At 36.3% G+C, this 14,745-nt stretch overlaps 1 protein-coding gene across 1 annotated transcript in view; it reads right to left on the bottom strand.

Annotated features, from left to right (window-relative positions):
• The window catches only part of LOC148952559 (zinc finger protein 1-like), a 57,818-nt gene extending 44,863 nt beyond the window's left edge, over positions 1–12,955 (bottom strand). The window contains exons 1-2 of the mRNA XM_089089012.1: positions 12,798–12,955; positions 4,902–5,152 (exon numbers count right to left, since the gene is read on the bottom strand). Of these exons, the coding sequence (XP_088945138.1) occupies positions 4,902–5,152; positions 12,798–12,909 (363 nt within the window). The 5' untranslated portion in view covers positions 12,910–12,955. The remainder of the gene's footprint in view (positions 1–4,901; positions 5,153–12,797) is intronic.
• Between the last annotated feature and the right edge of the window lie 1,790 nt (positions 12,956–14,745).

The raw sequence follows: 14,745 nt of genomic DNA, 5'->3' as shown, positions 1-14,745 counted from the left end.
ATAAAGTTTTTTGTTTTATTTTAAAGCTTCACTGTCTAAACTAGAAATTTTACCAGTTTTTATATATATTTCATTTTAATTATAAGGTACAAGCCGTCACTGAACCTTTTTTTGTAGTTGGGGTCAATAAAAACAAGAAAATTTTTAAAATCGAAAATAAACTATTAGAAGATGGATTTGAAACCACTTTTTTTTTCGTTATGAGTTGGTAAAAGAGTAGGCTAGTGCGCTATAAAGAAAAGAAGAAAGAAAGCAAAATCTAATTTTCAGAAATATTGTTAAAACTTGTGGTAAACAAACACCTCTTATGTGTATTGGACGCTCCAGAGAAATTTTCCAGAAATGTTTTCCAGAGAAATTGCATATGGATTGTATTGGGTACCCGAGTGACTGACCGGGTACCCGAGTATTTCAAACAGTAGACTGTGCGTAAAGTTTGGTTCAATCCCGCTCTCTAGGGCTATAATCAGAGAAAGATTGAGATGGCTAGGGTACGTTCTGCGGATGAAGGATGACGGATTACCAAAGATTGTTCTTTTCACCCAACTATCTAGGCCTAAACGAAAAGCAAGTCATCCTAGGTTGGAGTGGAAGGATGTCGTAAGGAAAGATTTAAGGGAAATGGGAAATTCCTGTGGGGTGTAAGGAGGGAGGCTTTGAATAGATTGGGATGAACGAGGAGCGTGCGTAGCTGTGTTGACCTTAGGCGACATGGTGTTGCGGTGAGTTGTCAGTAGTAGTAGTAAATATTATGTCTATTGTCTATCCCGCAAAAACTTACTCTTTGTGAAGACCATACTCGAATAAGTAATGATTAATTATTCTGTCATTATGGAACGTTAATAGCAAAAGAACGGGACCTGATTCCCTTATTACTCAATATGTTATAGAAGAAAGAATAATCATAATTGCGACGCAGAAATCACCACTCGACCCTAAAAATTAGCGCTATCTTTCATTCTAGAAAATTTTCCATTATTTTAAATCATTTTTACTATAATTGGATGGTAATTTCAATTTCATTTGCATTATAAACTAATTGTAACAGATCACCCCTTTCCCACCTCCACTACTGATTACATAAATTACATCATTAATTCATGTGACCAGAGATAAATTTATGTATAGAACTTTAAAAGGTGAACTAAAATAAACTTTCAGAGGCATCTTAAATAAAACTCAAATGGACCACAGCTTGTCTTGGGTTAATATGCCAAATTTCATGGTGGCATTTTACTAAGAATCAACACAACAGAGTATACTACTACTACTACTTCTACTACCAACAACTCACTATCCACCCCCCCCCCCCCTCTAAGTCTTAAGTTTTCTTGGATTTATGGGTACTTCCTGTTCAAATTATCAAGTAAAATTTGTTCTTTTTTTATAACTTACGAATTAATTTGGCAACTTCACAAGTGATAAAATAAACAGTACAGAAGCGGTAAAATAAACTTAGAAAGAAAGCAATAAATAGACAAAACAAAAATATTCAATGTAGCCAATTAAGTATTGGTAAAAATGAGGTTAATAATTCCCGTTTTATTTTGAATGTCAGGCTCAAAATTTATTTATTAAATTGACCATCTCTGGGTACAACTTTGGACTAGAATCGGTCCGCGTACTGTCATGTCAGTTGAAGAATAGGGGAACTTCAAAAGACCTTTCACGAGATTTCTAAGAAGTTGTCCCCACCACCAAATATTATATTTACATTCCCAAAAAGAATTTATTTCCACGGCTGATTACGCCAACATTTCATAATGAATATAAATATCAAAAGAAACCAAGTTTTTTATTAACCCACAAAAAATAAAGAAACCAAGAATCTGAAACCAAAATTGCTATGAATTGTATGAGTTCATGCCATTAGGGTTGCCAAAGGTAATATATTCGTACTATTTGTTTTGTATTTCCCTGGAAAACTGACGTATGAGTACATTACAAATAGCAGTACTTTTTGGTTGGATTCTATTGATAAAATGAGGATTAAAAGCTTCTATCTAAACACCACAACCTTTTAACAAATTATGCGAAATTTTCAGGAAGGTTCCCATAGAAAAACTCATGGTGCTATGGATGAAGGTACTCCGGGTTACAGCGGTAGCTAGCAACCTAATAAGAGACGATCACGCCCAATGTTAAGAAACATAATAACCCATAACTCCTAACAATAGAGTCAGATCAAAACAGAAAGTACACCATTAGACAGCCTTGTCCGAAACCCCTATATAGGAGACTTTCTGCCCCTTGGCTTCAACAGCAAATAACACGTTAAAACAAGATCACACACTTATACACGAAAGGTTTGTTTAATTCTCATTTATTTAATTATTCAAAAATCCGTCTACAAAACCATAGAAACTAGAAAGGATGAGAGCGTTGAAGTGCCAAGAACATCAAAATCATTTTTTCCCTTTGGGCCCATCTTAGGTCTATTCATGAAAACCAAGATTTCCTCAGATGTCTTTTTGATGTCAAGAAATTGTGAAGTTTTTGGGGTGGTAACAAAGTATAAACACATACTGACCAAGTACTGACAAAACTCTACAAAAGTAACCCCGCGTACCTCAGCGCCTCTAGAGGGTAAATATTGTACTACTTAATCGCTCCGAGCCAATAAATTAAATTTAATACAGCTTATACGGAACAAGTATAATCACCTTATTTAGGCCAATGAGCCTTTGGGGGAATAATAGCATGTAATATTGTATGTGTATTTATAATGAAGAATAAAACTTATCTTATCTTATGCCTGCGGAACTTGTGATTTATTCGCCAGGTTCGCATAGGTATGGAATCGTCTCCAGAGACACGGACAAAGGGTCACTTTTTTTGTGTGGAGAGGATAGGTTTTGTCAGTACTTGTTATATGTGTTTAGACTTTGGGTGGTACCATATTTTCGTCAGTATTGCCGCATTAAACCACAAAAATGAAACAAGCAAAGCTCATTAGATAAAGTTGACACCATTTTGGTTACCCCCAGCTTTTTCTTATGTTTATAGCTTATTTTGCTGATTTTCCACCAACGTTTTTTTTTTAACTTGGTTTAAGAAACAACCATATAACTTGCATAAGATGTGTTTTTCATTAAAACTGAATTTTCAATTTTTCCAAATCCCTTCATTTATAAGTTTTGTAAAATCCCGCTCAATAAATTAGAATTCATGTTTACTGTCCTTGGAACTTGGAAGAAAAGAAGATAAAAAAAAATGAAAGTTCGTATAAACAAAATAACGACAACAATTACATGTAAGTGCAGTATATACGCAACAACACGTGGCTTGCTGCTTGTTTTTTATATTTTTGAAAAGTCAGTTTTTTATAATAAACCTTTTTTGTATTTTATGCGAGTACTGCGACATGGCTACAATTATGAAGTTAAAGGGGGTACTAAAGGAAACTTCTAATTTATATTGCAAAATATCTATGCTCATGAACTTGAGTGATAAGAGTCGGTCTGAAGTAATCAGGCTACAATTTACATTAATATAGAGATAAAAAAGCGTCCCTTTGATTTGGAGCAGAATAGCATTAACCGCAAACAATTGACATTTATCGGCAATGCGGCTAATCCTTTTGCAAATCGAACGAACCGCCGGCTTAAAGCAGGTGAAAGCAATCATCATCTCAATTTTCCTCATTCTACCTTAGTGGATAGGAGGGAGGGGTACTATTCCAATTTAGACTACATTGGGGGATGAACAAAAGCCAAGCGTGCGTGAGCGGCCAGGGGGAGACAGATTTCCAGCATCCGTCTTTTATGATAAATCCATCTCGGGTGAGTGAACAGATCCCGTTTTTGATATTTGCATTTTGTCGCCCTAAATCGGTTAGCTAACACGCGCGCAATCACAATGAAAATCTGAATTTATGTTACTCTCAATAAAGTCCGACAGGGGGCAATCTATCACCTGCTCATGTGGCTGATCAATAATGCAATCACTGCAGGGTGATCCAGGTGTATATGACGTAAAAGGGGTGAAATTGCTGGGGGTACGAAACCCTTTGAAGATCAGACGATAAGGGCCAATAGTAAGAAAAAATCTATTGACGCTAGCGTTCAGCTGAATGAAACTGACAAATTTGGAGTGCTTGCTATATTTTCGTAATGAGGAATGTAAACGCTTCGGCTAATTTTTCTTTTAGCAAATTTTTTCTAAATTAGCAGGAAACCAAGAATTTAGCACCCTGAATTTGTGAAAATATCCATAAACAGTAGTCAATTGCATAGAGAATTTTATTATGTAGAGGGTGGAAGGGGGGTAAGTTGGGCAAAAACTAAAACAGGCGAATTATATAGTTACATGGGAAATTATGTAAAAATTTTGAATTGAGGAAGAGATACTCAGTCAGAAATCCCCTTTGTACTTGTATTTTGTACGCACAAGTAGCTAAATAAATCCCTTTAACCTCGAGCAAAATCTGAATTTTAGCTATAACCCAGGCACGTAAGAAGGGCTAATTCTAGGGGGCGTATTATGGAAGACGGGACACAAATTAGCTAAAAAAACTATATACAAATATCGTAATCATATTTTTCCTTTGCAGTAGCGTCAATTGGAATGAGGCAAGGGTATGCCCCCAGATTCCTTTTCCCCTCTTAGATTTTGGAAATATTTTGTGGGGGGCAATTTTCACTGAAAGGCCCCTTTCGGTATTTTCATAGAACAAATAAAAAAAATTTTCATCCTCCCTAGATTTAGAAAAATAGACTTTGCCCCTGCCCCAAAATTTTCGTGAATTGAAGCTGCAGTTTCCTCGGCATAAGAATTGGCGGGATATAAACTGTATTGTCGGCCTTTATATTCAGCAACAACCTAAACCTTAATTATTATAAATAATGATCAGACAGAAAGTAATTAATGACACGGTAGGACTATTTAATCAAGAGACTTACCACTTGGGAATTTGGAGCGTGACTTAGCTCGTGTCTTTCCAAACTATCTTTATCGCCGAATTTCATTCCGCACTGAAAACATGAATATTTTCTCTCTTTTCTTATGTCAGATTTATCTAAAAAATCGCCTTTTTCGCCATGAAATACTTTCAAATGGGTTCTAAGCGCCGATAAACCAGGAAAGCCTTTGTTGCATTGGTAGCATTTGACAAAATATTCAGCTGGAATTTCTTCGTTCAAGTTCAAAGCACCTGAAATAGAAAATCCAGGAGAATGGAAAGTTTGGACTGGAATCCATTTTTCAACTGTCTTCTAGCGGCTTTAGGATAATAATTCTAAATTAAGGTAGAGAATGAAGAAAATAGCAATAAAATCTTGTTATAAGATTCCTCCTAGCTCATTTAAAGAAATGCTTTCTAAAAAGAAAGTAAGTTTCTTCCTAGCAAACCAAGGTCTTTGGTAATGCCATTTCAGGAGGCAGACAAGACTGTTCCCTATTTTCAAAAGAAATGGCTGAAAGTAGAGGTGGGTGCTGAACCAATGATTTGAGTGAGGTACCGAAAAAAAGTTGGCTCTCCCGTCAGTATTTTTGCTCCTCCGACCCTGTAATTAGTGCAATTTATGACCTTCTGGGGGGCCACTTGTCTCTAAAACCATGTATCCACCTTGGGCTGAAAAGACTTCTAACTATTTGTTTTAAAACAAAATATGAAATATTCTAGGCCACACAACAAATCTTTTCTCTACCCAATTCATTGTAAAATAAGGACCTTCGTGACTATAAAGGAAGGACACGCAAGGACAAAATGGGGAGATTTCCATAAGATCCTTCCAACCCCTTGTCTAGTCATGATATTTTATGGCGTATATTTTTCTATGTGGGGCAGACCTAAAAACTCTGGGTCAAGGCTCAGGCCTCAAGGGCTCATTGCCTCCACTGCATTTCCTTGGAATTTTCCCTAGGGCATTTCCTTGGAATTCCCTAGAGAAAATCCGTATTAGTCCTTCTAAAATTGTGGCTGGATACACCATATGGCCAAATTGTTATATTAGTTTATTTATGCAAGTTATTGGGAGGCATCAAGACAGAGCGGATTAGCACGTATTTTCAAGATTAGAAAACCTTTATTCAACCAGCTCTATTAGGAAACAGATTTTCCAATGAAAGTATAACACCAACATTAAAACTTAAACACCGTAAGTTATTCTATATATGACTTGATATATGACCCTGACTCTTTAAGCAAAAGTTTCAGTTCCATAGGGAATGTTTTCGATGTTTCAGGGGGAGAGGAGTTTGGGCAGGACCTTCCGCAATTGCAAAGTGTCATATTTACTGATTGTCTTTCAAAACGTGTAAACTAGAAATTATACAACCAATTAAAACTAAAAATTATAGTCGTCCTATATACTATTACAAGATACCTATTACAAGATACTCTACTTTAATATAGAGGGAGGCTTTGAATTCATGGGTTTGGAAGAGGAGCGAGCGTCCACTGGCGGATCCTGGTGGAGGTCTGGGGGACGCCTGCCCCCCCCCCAAGATTTTTCTGGCGTCCTCTTTCTCTTTTTTTCTTTCTTTCGCTCTTTTTTCTTAGAATAAATTTGTCAATGGTCAATTATTGGCACCTTTGTCACATTGGACCCGCCAAGATTTTGCTCCTTGGCACCCTTGTCACATTGGGCCTCCCCAAGATTTTGCTCTAGATCCGCCCCTTTGATCGTGTGTAGCTGTGCTGGTCTCAGGCGGCTTGGTGCTGCATGGAGTTGCTTTTAGTAGTAGTAGGCCTATAGTTTCGCATGAAACATCTCTTATATTAGGCTCTGTATGTAACCATAGCAAGCAGGTTTTGGTATAAATACAGAAACGGACAAGGTTGCCAGGACGTTGTATATAAAAAAGAGTTCAAAAGAGGCGGAGTAGAGAAGCCATTACATATTTTCTTAGGATTGGGGAGGACGGCCTAGGCCTACACGCAGGGGGAGATCCAGGATTTTTTAGGGGGGGCAAATTAGGTTAATCCGATAAACTTGCGTTAAAAGCAAGTTTAATTGACGCAATCTTGCGTTAATTAAGTAAATTATACTACTTTAGAATACATTAGGGGGCGCCCCCCTCACCCCTCTCCTGGATCCGCCACTGCCTACACGTGTGCATGGGGGCTCAAGAAATACCAGGATCTTGAGAATTGTGCCTATAAAATTGGTTATAATTCGCCTCTTCATTATTTCGATGAACTTCATTTTCTAAAAGTTAAATTCTCAAAAATAAATCTGCAGCACAGAAGAGGTCGAAGAAAAAGCGCTTTGAACTTCGGACCTTTAAGAAACACCTGAATTTTCAAAAATTTGCTAAATAAAGAAAATCCTAATACGACTTAATGCCCTATTCAAACCAAATGAAACTGAATTTTCAAACCCTGCAACCAAAGAAAAAGTAAGCCTCAAATCAACGGACTTTTTTGTCAATGTTTAGGCCAAGTCAAATGTTTTCTGTACAATTTTCCAAGCCTTACAACTAGGCTACTTTCCAAAATACAAAAAATTCTTTCATCTATATTTCGTCAATTATTTTCCAAAACAAAATAATTAAAATGTAAAAAGCAATTTAAAACGTTTCATTATAATTTTTTCATCTTGAAAGGCTAGCGAAAAGCCCATAAAATATGGTAAATTTGCAGGGGGACACATAATTTAGCTAAGATGAAAGTGAAAACGTCATTTGATGCCTTTTTTATGTTCTTACATAATTCAAGAATTGCTTCTGGGGCTAGTTACATCTCGAGCCCTTAAAGGGGCCTCAAAGGTATTTCATTTTTGTAACCACATAAAGAAGTTATCAGCGCTTGTTAAGCTATTGAAAAGTGGTTGAAAACATATCACTAGTTTATGAATAAATTGTTCAAGAGTAACATATTCCAAAGATACTTATTTATAACAATCCAAACCTCATTTTTTAGGCAACTTAAACATAAAAGGCTTTCCTACCGTTTCAAGCTTTTCCAATGCCGTCGACAAAAATAGCGCTGAACTTTGGGATTCGAAACTTTGCCGTCGAAAATTCATGGTATATTCAAATTCAGGTTATATTTTTGCAGAGTTGGGGTTGGGGGTGGGTAAATTTCATGGTAAATTTGTAGTTGGCCATACAATTTAGCTAGGATGAAAGTGAAAACATCATTTGATGCTTTTTTACACTCTCTCATTATCCATATAAATACTTTCGGGGCCCCTTTAAGGGCTCAAGATGCAACTATCCCCAAAAGCGATTCTTGAATTATGAAAGAGCATAAAAAAAGGCATCAAATGACTTTCATTTTCATCTTAGCTAAATTATGTGGCCCACTGCAAATTTACCTAAAATCTTGTTTGACCTTATTTTGGCAAGACAGCGAAAGTCCATCATTTGAAATTTCACCCTTTCAAAAGGAATCAGCCGAGGGGTTACCACTTTCCATCACTTGTTGCACACCTTGGAGCGTCACGTGTTGCACAGATCCACTATGCACGGCGCAGTTTTACCACGCGTGAAACAGTCTCCGCCATGCTTGGTACAGTCCCGCAACGCTTGGCACACTTTCGCCGCTCTTGGCATGTCACCATGCCAAAGTCAGGTCTCTGATGTTTCTGAAAGTCATCGACCTCTCAAAATCAACAGCCCAAATAAAAATCTGGTAAGATAGGCCTATCTTCAAACCCCTACGTCCACTCCTATCCCAATTAGAACAAAAATGGAGAGCCCTAAAAAATAATTTCAGGGTCAAATTGTACTTTAGCTACTTTTGGCTATCTTGGAAAGGGGTTAGGTTAGGAAAATGAAACTTTCTGAGATGGGTCTATAGGCTGATATGTGCCGGGAAGGTATCTTGAAGTACCTACCTCCACTCCTTCTCCCTCTAAAGGGTCCTTACCTTTGATGACCTTTAAAAATCTGTTTGTTACAAAAGTAAAACCTTGCGAAACAGATCTTTTGCTTAAATGAAGTACAACAAAATTGTTTTCAGCTTCACGACTTTGCTCAATCTGAATTTATAAGGTTTTAAAGATATGCAAATACATTTCCTAAATTTTGAAAAAAAACATTGATATGGCTTAAAATTCTACTCAAATAACAGGAATTGCATTTTCAGAACTAAAGCCAGAGAAAAATAAACTGATAACTGAAAATTAAGGTAAAATGTTATTTTGGCAAAGTTTCAATAGGCATAGACCTGTCATGTAGGCAGATTTCAGGACTCTAGAGGGAGAAGGAGTGGAGGTAGGTACTCCAAAATATCCTGTCGAATTTGTAAGTTTACATTATTTATTGTGCTTATCAATGGGTGGTTCTCAATCACAAAATTACAAAACACAGCCAATCACAACGCACAACAAAATCACAAAAACACAGCCAATCGAAAAAAAAGCAAAACCTGTGTATCTTTGTATATAGCCTAAGGCTAGGCATTATGTGGGGAGGGGGGCGTTCTAGGATGTAATTGCAACAGTAGTTATTGTTATATTTGTAAGGAACACTGAATGATGAATTGAATGGTACATCCATCTTTAAGCCATTGGAGTTAATGTCATACCAGAAAGAACTGTACATAATGTTGTCCTTTAAGAGGGGGGAGGGAAGCAGCACCCGGTCTGTGTCCTCATCAAACCAGAGTTGGTGAAATCAATTCCACTCCACAAAAATTGAGGTGTGCTTAGCGTATTTGTTAGTCAGTTTAAAATTCAATTTACGATCAAGACAAAATCTGTAATAATAACTGACTGATAATCTAGTTGATAAATTTATCTAATAATCTAATAAATAACTTACTGATTAGCCGATTATTTCATTTAAACTTATCCAATCCATCAAAATTACAACTGAAGACTTCTTGTCACGGCTTGTTCGCAAAACCTAAAGGCTAAATAGGCTACCATTTCTATAGGGCATACCGTTATCAAAACGATCTCATGTAATATTATGACTCAGGATGTGATATATGAATGAGGGGTAGGGAAAGATAGATGCCGAATTATCAGTGTTTATGCTCAGATGAAAAATAGGTACTATATTCTATTGAAATTTAAAGGCTATATAAAAATAGGGTACTCCTGTACTAAACAGACTCTTTTATATAGTGCTAGTTTGGTTAATGCTAATGAAATAAAATAAAATAGGATGAATATATAATAGTTTAAAAACGAATTTGGGGCATTTAAACATTTGACTCTCAATTACTTGGACTATCTGTCTTGGCTTTTCTCTGTCTACAATTAGCCATATCTTGATGCAACCTATGCAACCTGCTGCAAAATACTTGATAACTTCAATTCAACATCAACGGACTCGGTCGAGGCCTTCGGCCTCGACCTCGTGTGGGGAGTCTTCCTATTGAAGAGTCTTCCTAGTCTTCTTCCTATCTTCTCCACTGAAGAGTTTTCAGGCATATCATGTGTCGCGTATTGTCGCGTCATGTGTCGCGTAATTAGTGGGATGGGGGGGTAAAGCATAGCATATATTATTACATAGCCTAACCTAACCTAGGTATCTCCCCCCCTAAACCCCAAAAAACAACAGTTTGAAAATCACGCTATACATTGTATTACTCTCTAGCGGTGTCTTGGATTATCCCGTCAAAAACGGGTTTTTCGTGACTGGTTTCCATCGCAGTATATAAAAGATTCCGTTTAGTACAGGAGTACCAAAAAGTCTTATCTATTTTATGTACTTATAACTCACAAAAAAGAAACATACTAGTGGAATGGGCTACCTCAATAGGCTGTTAAATAGCCATCCTTCGTAGTGAACGGAGGGAGGAGGAATCAAACTATATTTTTGAGGCATCGGTGTTTTTACTGCTGGCGAAAAATACAAAATTTCACATTTTTGTGGATTTCATGGTGCGATTTTCTTTAAGATTCTTTGAATTTCTGGGGGTGTTTCCCGCCTTTTTCAAAAATCAGACAAATGTTCTCAGGTTCGTATTTTCAAAAAGTTTGTAGAGCCAAATGTTATGTACACACTACACACCAATGCAAATATATAGACGTAATTTGTTTCTAAACTATTATATTTTCATCATATTTTGTTTTATTCCATTAGCATTAACCAAATTTCACTTCTCGCGGGTCTCCCAGCTAATAGAACAGTACCCAATACTTCTTTTATTTTATTGCAATTTCAGTCTTGGGTAAAAACAGGGTATAACCAGTGCAGGTAGTTTTTTAATACGGGAAGGGGAGATAATTTTAAAAATGCAAGTACTAAAACATATAATAGATAGCATGTTTAGAACAGAGGAAAATTATGTGACACTGGCAGTACCGGGTTTACATTGTCATTAGCAGGATTGCCACCCCTAGTGATTTAGCACTATTTTTAATGATTTTTTATATTGTCTAAACCAAAAAATCACTAAATCAGCGCAAATCACTACATTCTTGAAGAAAATCTCTAAATAGACCAAAAAATCACAGAAATCTAGTGATTTTTTCTCACCGGGGGATTTTTTTTCTAAGTGATCCAAGATCCATTCTTGAATTCACACAAAATTCCAACTTCGACTTTTAATAAGAAATTTAGACAATTTTAAAGTAATATACAATTTTACCCTATATATCCTGGCTGTCGTGCCAGATAGTTGTATCAGACATTGTCAGACTTCTGAGAAAATTGCAAAAAACGCTTGTTCCAAGAGTTGAATCATCAGGACAATGTAAAACAGGAAGATCAGGGCCGTATCCAGGATTTTTTTCGGGGGTTTGGGATGGGGGAGGGGGTCAAACCCCCTAACCCCCCTGGATACGACCTTGAGGAGGATCAAAAAGGGACTCAAAATACATTGCCCTTCTGATCAGGTACGCATGGAAGAATTTGAGGACAGCTTCAATTTCAAATTAATTTATTTTTAAAATAAATAAGGATATAGTAATACTAGGCCCAGCCAACACTTACTTTAAATAATATTATTGTCAAAGCAATAGCTCGAAGCAATAATAAAAATAATGAAAACTTAAAAATTGAAGAAAGTAAGAAACTGATCCTCAGGAGCATAGAAAATAAAGCAAACCTATATAAAACTAAAAGGAGTAAATCTAGTAAAGCTTCAAAAGAAAATAAGATAGCTTAGAATTTTTTTGGTAATTATCTCAGACGTGTGAAAAATGTCAGATATGACCTTTAAGCTTGATTGGTACAGGGGCGTAATTTGCATTGGGGTTGAAGTTAACTGCCCCCAAGCTAAAATTTATCGTTTCCGAAAATCTTGTCAAACCAAAGATAGACCTGCTTAATTCAAGTATCCACAGAAACAGATCAGTTTTTTAGTACACGTTTGCCTTTATGGCACTATGTAGCTCATTTTTCATTTTTCACTGTTATTGTCACTTAACTTGGGAAAATTGGTCCAAATTTGCACCCACCCCCCTCCAGGATTATGACGAAATTACACCACTGGATTGCTACGATATGTTCCAAAATGATATAGGGTATTAGTTTATAATCACGCCTCGTTGGGAGGAAATACAATATAATTCTGAAACAACTTTAAAAAATTCTAAAATACTTAGTTGTATTATTCCTAAAAGCGCTTCACCTCACTTTACCCCCACCTCCTAATATGCAAATATATAGCCCAAATTATGTATTCTCCGTTCATTTTTTCACACGTGACTCATCTCTTCAAATAGATTTAACGACACAAGAAGCAACGTCGACAAAATCAAGAAACGAAAAAATGCATGGGGAATACAGAATTTGGAATATATATTCGAAAATTAGGGTAAGATGGAATAAAATTAACTTAAGTGCTTTTAGGAATGGTAAATATTTTAGAATTTTTAAAAGTTGTTTTCTGAATTTTTTAATGTTTCCTTCTGAGAAGTATTGATAATATAATTGTCAGGATAAATTCATACCTGGCCAGGTTTGTGCAAGGCTCCATAGCCTGTATGAGTATGCCTGTCTCTGCTCAGCTGTGGTGCTCTTTAAGGCTAAGTCCATATTACTAGTTTCCTCACATAAGACCATAGGCACACCGGTAAACAACTGATCAAGTTAACCTTGTTGTATTTGAGTTTCGTTAGTTTCTACTTGACTCACGAAGCGCGCACAAAATTTCTAAGCGGCTTGGAATTGCTTGCTTTCTAAGGAAAAGTCTCCACCTGGGCTGCGCGTCGCCGTAGGCGTGGCCAAAATGAAACAAAGAGATGGTCCCCGGAGGAACAAGTTGATAATAAAACAATTGTATTGAAGCAATAAAAATGAAAAAAATGAAGCGTGGGAACTATTAAAATCCTTGTTTTAACCACTGGCGTAGCAGGAAGGGGGGCAAAGACAAAAATCTGGAATATTCAAATATGAACTTTTTAAACATACAGTGCAAATTGATTAGAGTCAACATAATTATATCAAGAAGTATTTAGAGGTTTTAGTGGCGAGCATCGAGAGGAATATAATCCATACCAGGTATGAATGCGGGAATTTCTGAAATAAATGAGAAAACAGAACAATTATACAGATCTTATAAAAAACCCAAGTAAAATTATGATATTCTCAAGGTTTAAGGGATTAAGGCTGGTTCAAAGGTTCCTTCGTATTTGCCGTTTTGATCTATTTTAGAATAAATCGGTCTACACCCCAGGGCTTAATTTTGTCAAAACCCTGAGGGGGGGGGTTATACTAAAGAAAACTGACCTGTTTCTGTTGATTCTTGAATTATTTAGGCCTGTCTTAGTTTTGACAAGATTTTTAAAGACACTAAATTTACACTGGGGGGGGGGGAGGGGTTAAATTAGGGTCTTGCGGGGACAGCTTTCCCCTGCCCTATATCAAATTACACCCTGGACCACACCAAACTTGTGGAGTAGAGATAAACTGTGAATGTTAGTTTCACCAATTGAAGCAATCACTATTTTGAATTGAGGAAACAGGTATCTAAACTTGTCACACACTAGCGATAATCTGTAAGTCTAGTATTCTAATTACTTCTTTCTTAGAGTTCTTAAGCATTTTAAAAATTAGAATTGACTGTAAGGATGTGACCCCCTCCCCCAAAAAATACTATACTAGAATCGATTCCACTAGAATCGAAAATACTAGAACCGAAAATGCTTGAACCGATTCCAAAAATTGAAAGCATGGAGTTACTATTTATTCCTAGCATTTTCCCAAAACTTATTTAGCAAAATGAAACTAATAGCTCCAGCGCATTCAACATAAAATCATCAAAACAAATAAATATAGACTGAAGCCAGGTCGATGAATCCCAACATTTTTTTTCCTCATACAACCGATAATCTGTAAGTCTAGGATTCCAATACTTCTTTCTTAGAATTCTTAAGCATTTTTAAAATTAGAATTTGATTGTAAGGATGTGACCCCCTCCCCCAAAAAATGCTATGCTAGAAACGAAAATACTAGAACCGATTCCAAAAAATGAAAGCATGGAGTTACTCTTTACTACTAGCATTTTCCGAAAAGTTATTTAGAAAAATGAAAATAATAGCTCCAGCGCGTTCAACGTAAAATCATCAAAACAAATAAACAGAGACTGAAGCCAGGTCGATGAACCCCAAAATTTTTTTTCCGGCAGATCACGTTTTAGAAGCCACTTATGAGGGTTTGTTCAAGACCGAGCTCAGCGTCTCAAGAGGGCTTAATATACCAAGGACAGTGAAAATGTAGTCTGATTGTATGAACTGGTCAAGAAGAAACCTGAACAACCGTTTGTATCTTGAACAATCAGAAATTTAATTTTTTCAATGAAATTTAGTGGAGTTTTTAGTTGTATTAGGGCCCAAAATTAAAAAGAATAAACAAGGATGAAAAAGCAGTAAAATATAAGCAAAAAAATACAGGAATATA

The sequence above is a fragment of the Artemia sp. Qi Xiang Cuo genome, chromosome 5 (assembly GCF_049724085.1).
Source record: "Artemia sp. Qi Xiang Cuo chromosome 5, ASM4972408v1, whole genome shotgun sequence".
Lineage (NCBI taxonomy): Eukaryota > Metazoa > Arthropoda > Branchiopoda > Anostraca > Artemiidae > Artemia > Artemia sp. Qi Xiang Cuo.
This window is presented reverse-complemented; position numbering and strand designations above follow the sequence as displayed.